This window comes from Panulirus ornatus, chromosome 59, assembly GCF_036320965.1.
Source record: "Panulirus ornatus isolate Po-2019 chromosome 59, ASM3632096v1, whole genome shotgun sequence".
NCBI classification, from domain to species: Eukaryota; Metazoa; Arthropoda; class Malacostraca; order Decapoda; family Palinuridae; genus Panulirus; species Panulirus ornatus.
Genome location: NC_092282.1, coordinates 27,123,789 through 27,129,788, shown reverse-complemented (window position 1 = coordinate 27,129,788; position 6,000 = coordinate 27,123,789). Strand labels below are relative to the sequence as shown.

Genomic DNA, 6,000 nt, shown 5'->3' with positions numbered 1-6,000 from the left:
TGAGCAAGTGTTGTCTGCGTTCATCATAACATATCTGGAATATTCAGTTATGGAATATTCAGTTAAATACGTTAAAGACGGAATGAACATGGAAAGGAAGATATCTGTAGGTAGAGATTACACGGCTGCGGGTGCAGATGACAGCTGTTTTCTAAGGAGAATCGTCTTGCAATGAAGATTTATATTTATTTAAAGGGAAGGTAGTTAAGGAGTGGGTCGGCGGGGTCTAGTTTGTTGCGTCAAAATGTCTGCCTCCTGATTGGTCGCCTACTGATGACGTCATGGAACCCAGCCGTCATTTGATTGATGTTCGAATGCTGTGGCATGTCTTCGCTTTCCTATATATTCCATATACCAAAATAATGAGAACGTAAATAGGAGTTTGGGAATATTATCGTCACTGTAATAACCCTCAAGGTTTGTGTTATGAATATATATTTGAGTTACATATAGGAAATGTATAAATGTATGTGTTTGTTGTGGATACAAGTTATAGGTTTCGAAGGTAGGTCTTGCGAGGGGCCAGTGTAACTGAAAACACTGCCTCTGTTAAGGTCGGGACAACTCGTCGAGTTTCTCCTCTTTCCTTCTCCTACAAGAGGAAACATTTCGCCAGAAATGGTCTTGCACAGTAAGTGAGTGATAATGATCACAACGGAATGTTTCTTCGTACAAAAGCAGGTTTGAGACGCTTGATATAAGTCGTATGTGTTTTGGAGCGGGGGTGAAACTTGCTGGAGTCTAGATCATGGAAGTTTAGGTGGATTTTCTGCATTACCCGCATGTCTGGGTGAGTCATGAGTTATTTTAATGATTGCGTTCAAGTGGAAGTGGATAATGATAAGGAATTGTAAGTCATGAATGATGTAGTAGATATCAAGGTCATCATACACGACCCAGTCGAGTCCTCCACTACGGGAAATAGATCGATGGACATCATCATTATATATATTTTTATTCCTGTCATTATCCAAAGCAGTATTATATTGTGTTATGATAAGGTTACAAATGATAAGAGTGAGTACAATCTTTATCAGCCAGTTGGTCAGTGTTGCAGATGAGAGTCACGTATTTCTGTATTTACTGTTAGGATCAGGAAGGACAACAACAACAACACATGTTATTGTGGAAGAACAAACTCCTCCATAAATTCTATAACAGTGAGTGTAAATAAGTGGGAAAGATGTGCATCATGAGATATAATGGGGTTGCCAACTTCTCTTAGTGTTGTCATGGTGGACGACACATTACACTTGGTCTACCTCCTCATTACATGGTTATTTGTCTACATTGTCTGTAATGATTCCAGAAATACATTTGGAACATTGTATTTGATTGAGTGATGCTTGAGATGATAATTATATATAGTAGGAGAAATAGAGTCAGTTAGTGCAACAGTAGTTGATACACACAAAATACCAAAAGAAGTTACGGATATACAGATCTAACAGAATAGTTGATGTCATGGTAGATGTGTTGTTATCATTAGCTCCTGCTTTGCATTGGGTAGTGATGCTCGTTTCTTTATAATTTGCGCTACATTATCAGTGAATTTCCATGAGCGTGACTGATTTATATTGTCTAGATTATCATTGGTTATGAGAAATCTCGACTTCTAGTGAGGTTTGATTGTGTTGTGTTGATTATTTACGTGTATTACTTAATTTTATTAGGTTAACCGTATAGTGTCTCGGATATACCATGACTTGGCTATTTAGAGAAGTTTGTTTAGGTTTTATAGGCAAATATTAAGAATAACTCTGCAGTGTATGACGTAATCTGTCATGTCGTGGAATGATATTCTGCATCATCTCCTTACTAGGTTGATTCTTCTAAGTGTAAGAGTTTCATTTATAAGGTTATCTCAAGGTTTTCTAAATTATTATCCCCTGATCAGCCCTCCCTGCTCGTGCATATTTATTTTCATAGAATCACATAGTGCCTCTGCATCTCATCAGTGCTTTGAATTACCTCTCATAAATGGTAGATGTCTATTGATGTGCTTTTGAACCACTTCCATTAGATGCTTTGTGATATTTTTAAACATCGTACTTACCCTTGGTTTTATAAGTTAGTCTTATATTGAGAGGCACAGAACTTTTTTAGTTATATGTTTGTGAATAAACATGCATGTTATCTTGTCATACCTTACTGAATATATATGGATCCTTCAGTGGAAAGAATTTATCAGCTTTTATATCTTTCTAAGCTTTGCTATCCTAGTTCAGACGCCCTTATTGATATGGGCAAATTTGTAGTCAAGTGATGCTACAAATCTAACCATTGAATTTAACAGGCTCTCCTTTGTGATGGTAGGATATGATATGAAGAATGCTAACTTACTTTGGTAGCATCTTTTCAAGTTGTATCCTCAGAGAACCATAAGGACTCATTTGCTAGTTGGGTTGTATAGATATGGAATAGTCTCCGAATCCATATTGTGACAGTAAAAATGATTAACACTATAAGAAGAAGAAATGGTAAAGTATGGTTGAACCAAGAATTATTACATGAAACCTTCAAAGCCAGAATTGTAGCGCAGTAATTTGACACAAATGGAGGTTGAGAGCTTGGAGTCCTGTGAAGAACAAAAGGGGGCTTGTCTCTGACAGCGATCATGACTTGCAAATGATACAAGAATAAGTATGAAAATCATATCAATAGAGAATGCTGAAAGGCTATAGAGTCATAAACAAAGTCTTTAATTGGGCAGCCGAGATTGACATGCTTTTCAGTGGAGATAGGTTCAGCTCCACCAATATGGGGAAAAATGTAGAAATTATAAAAGTACACAGAATATTGGACAGACACAGCCATTGTCATAAGCCAGTTAAATAATATGAAAGACCTCAGAATAGTAATATCTAATGACCTAACCCTCAGTGAACACAGCAGAGCAATCGTTGCCTCGTGCAGAAGAATGGTAGGCTGGATCCTGTAGACGTATAAGATAAATGGAAGAAAAACCAATTATATTCAAGGTGCTAATTGCAGACAACATTACAATTAGGAAGGGCTCATAGATTTTTCAGATATCAATATTAATGTGGTAAAAGAGCTTAATTACTGAGAATGACTGAAATCTTTGAGGCTGTTATACTCCCTGTACTGCATATGGGAGAGGTGTATCATCTGTATTTGGAAATTCTTCGAAGATATGGTTCCCAATTCACACTTGGAAATAGCATCCTGCTGGTACAGCAGGCATGAAAGACTTTAAAGTACTACCTTTGAAATCAAAAGGTACAGTATGCACAAAAAGAGAAAACACCATTCAGGCCCATGACCCTTCAACACCTTGCTTGATATTATCAGACACACTATGGGATGCTCAGAAGAGAAATTTAAGAGTGTGTTGGACAAGTGCCTACAAAGTGTACCAAACCAGCTAGGCTGTGAGGGCTACGTAGGCCTGGAGGCTGTGGCTTCCAGCATCTCGGTCGACCACCATCCCAGCCCAACACAACCTGAGCTGTCAGGGTTGAAGACCCCCATAGACTCACCAGGTATTCACCAAGTATAATTGACGAAAAGCAAGTAAGGAACCATAAGTAATTGACTAAATTTTTTCTGTATTCCACAATTTATAGTAAGTTGATAATTTGATAATGAAAAGGGTTAGAGTACAAATACTGTAAGTAAAACACATGAAAAAAGTGACAGAGCCTATGAGAACCTCTCATAATTTCCTTGGTCACCCAGCATTTGATTAATTTTGGTACATGTAAGAAATGTATGATTCTTGTGGTCTTATGCTTCCATCGAATTGCAGAGAGTTTGTGTATAGAGGAAGACTTTACATCATTCTTATCTAAAGTTCATGAGTATAATGAAAATCACATAGTAAATTTGTGTATTGAAGATCTTTATCTTACTAGACAGCAGTAAGTAGGATTTTTTGCAATTTAGAAGTTAGAAGATGTAATCAGACTCAATTTAGTATTGGTATCTTATCAGTTGTTCTGTTTTGTAAGAGACTGTTCTCAGTTTAGAAAAAAGAATAATTTTCAGCATCTTTTATCTTTCACAGGCCTTTACTATGTCGGAACAAGAGACTAGTAGAAGCCCACAGAGCAGCACATCGGAGGTTGTGGGGGCCAGTGAGGAGAAGGCAGAGCATGCAGTTGGTGGGAACGGTGAGGACAAGGCAGAACCAGCACAAGAAACTCCAGAGAATCAATGTAGTGCAGATTTGAGTAGCTGTGCAAGTAGTGACAGTGGCATGGGAAATACTGTTTTCTCATCTCCAGAAAAATGTGATAATGAGACGAATGACCGCTCAGATGACAATAAAGAAAGTGAAGGCTGTGATTGTATCAAATTACAAAATGAAAGTGAAGCGTCCAAAGAAAATTGTAATGAAGAAGTCGTTGAAGACAAATTACCTGACACAGATGGAATTCGCAGAGACTCTGAACAGTGTCAAACTGTTGAAAGCAGGACTGAAAGCAATACTGACTCTCCTGTAACGATGCAGGAAAATGTGAACACAGTTAAAGAGAGTGTTGTTATCTCAGCAAATGTTAAACAGGCGTTACATGATAAACTGGAAAGATGTAAAGTTGACAATAGAGAAACGGTGAATGACAGTATAGAGACAGTGCAAAGGGGAGAAATTATTGAGAAAGTAGGTAGTGAGGATAAAGATGAGAAGTGTGGAGCTGAAAATGACCATGATGCACTTTGTGGAAATGAGAGAAATGTTGATGAAGATGGTGGAATCTATAAAGGTATTGATAAAAATTCCTTGACTGAGAAGTATGTTGAAAAGGAATTAACATTATGTAGTAAACATGATGAGTGGAAATTAATAGTAGGTAAGAAAGAAGAGGGAACAGAGGTAGTTGTAGACAATGAAAATGAAAAATCCAGACATTCAGTATTATATGAAAAGGATCATGATGTCAAGGTATTGTCCGCGTGTGAGAATGGCCGTCCTGATACAAAGGATACGGTTGATGGTGAACTTGGTGATCTGGACACCATAAGGGATACTGACTCTGAGGCAGGGGAGTCTTGCTATAGTGAAGATCAGGAACATGGTGATGCTTGTCAGAATGGTTGTATGCACCAGGATGGTATATGCGATACTGAGCAAAATTGGGATTGCTTGATAGACGAAGAGTTTAATGTCCCACGAAAACCTGTGTTTAATGGTTCTACGGATCAGCTCGAGAGAAGAAGTAGCTTAAAGAGGAAAGCCAGCGAAGAACATGAAGGTAAGCATGACATATTGTTTTTTCTAGAAAGAGGGGCCAGAGGATATTTGAAGTCTTGTTATGTGTAGGTAAATGAATATTTAACAGGTGTTTTGGTTTTAATGAAGCCTACTGGAAGGTTTAAGAATTGATTTTAAGATAGAAGTTGTAATGTTGTTCATGGAGTGTGTTTCCAGTTTTTTCTTTTTGAAACACAACTAGCGATTGCTTTTGTCCTTTGAAGTTATGTCTTGCTGTCCATTTTCAGACTGTCTTGTCATTGAAAATCACACCTGACCTTCAATTGAACTTAGTCACAACTCAAAAAATCTAGATCAGATACTTATTAAATGTGCACTTTTTCTAGTATCTGGAGACCCCAGACTCTTAGTTTGGATTTTGTTAGGGTTATGGTATGCCACTTGTATCATAGAATGGGGAAACAGTAACCTAGCTTAACTTAGCTAAATTGAATAGTGCCAAAGTAGTGTCATATCTATAAGAGTTACTTTTTTTCCTCTTATCAGTTTCAAAAGATTATTTTACTATGTAATAACAAACATTTTGGGCATAACAGTATCCTCTACTCCATCCTGGAAAGCCCACATAATCTGCATTACAAAGTCTGCTTTCCAAAAGCTGGGGTTGTATACATGCTATATTTATCTTCTCGTATGCAAAATGCAAATCGAGGACCACAACTTCCATTAGCTCCCAAAAACACAAAAGTATACTTTTATTTGTGAATGCCAGGAAGTGAGTTAGATTTGAATATAGCAGTATGAATCAGTATTGAGTGAGC

General features: G+C 37.4%; 1 protein-coding gene across 7 annotated transcripts in view; it reads left to right on the top strand.

Annotated features, from left to right (window-relative positions):
- The window catches only part of Axud1 (AXIN1 up-regulated 1), a 164,943-nt gene that overhangs the window by 103,129 nt on the left and 55,814 nt on the right, over positions 1-6,000 (top strand). For 4 of the 7 annotated variants that reach the window (XM_071696577.1, XM_071696572.1, XM_071696575.1 and 1 more), the window contains exon 2: positions 4,031-5,219. In XM_071696577.1, coding sequence (XP_071552678.1) covers positions 4,031-5,219 — 1,189 coding nt within the window. Of the gene's footprint in view, positions 1-485; positions 791-4,030; positions 5,220-6,000 lie in introns of those variants that run through there. The other 3 variants (XM_071696578.1, XM_071696573.1, XM_071696576.1) reach the window with 2 other exon arrangements.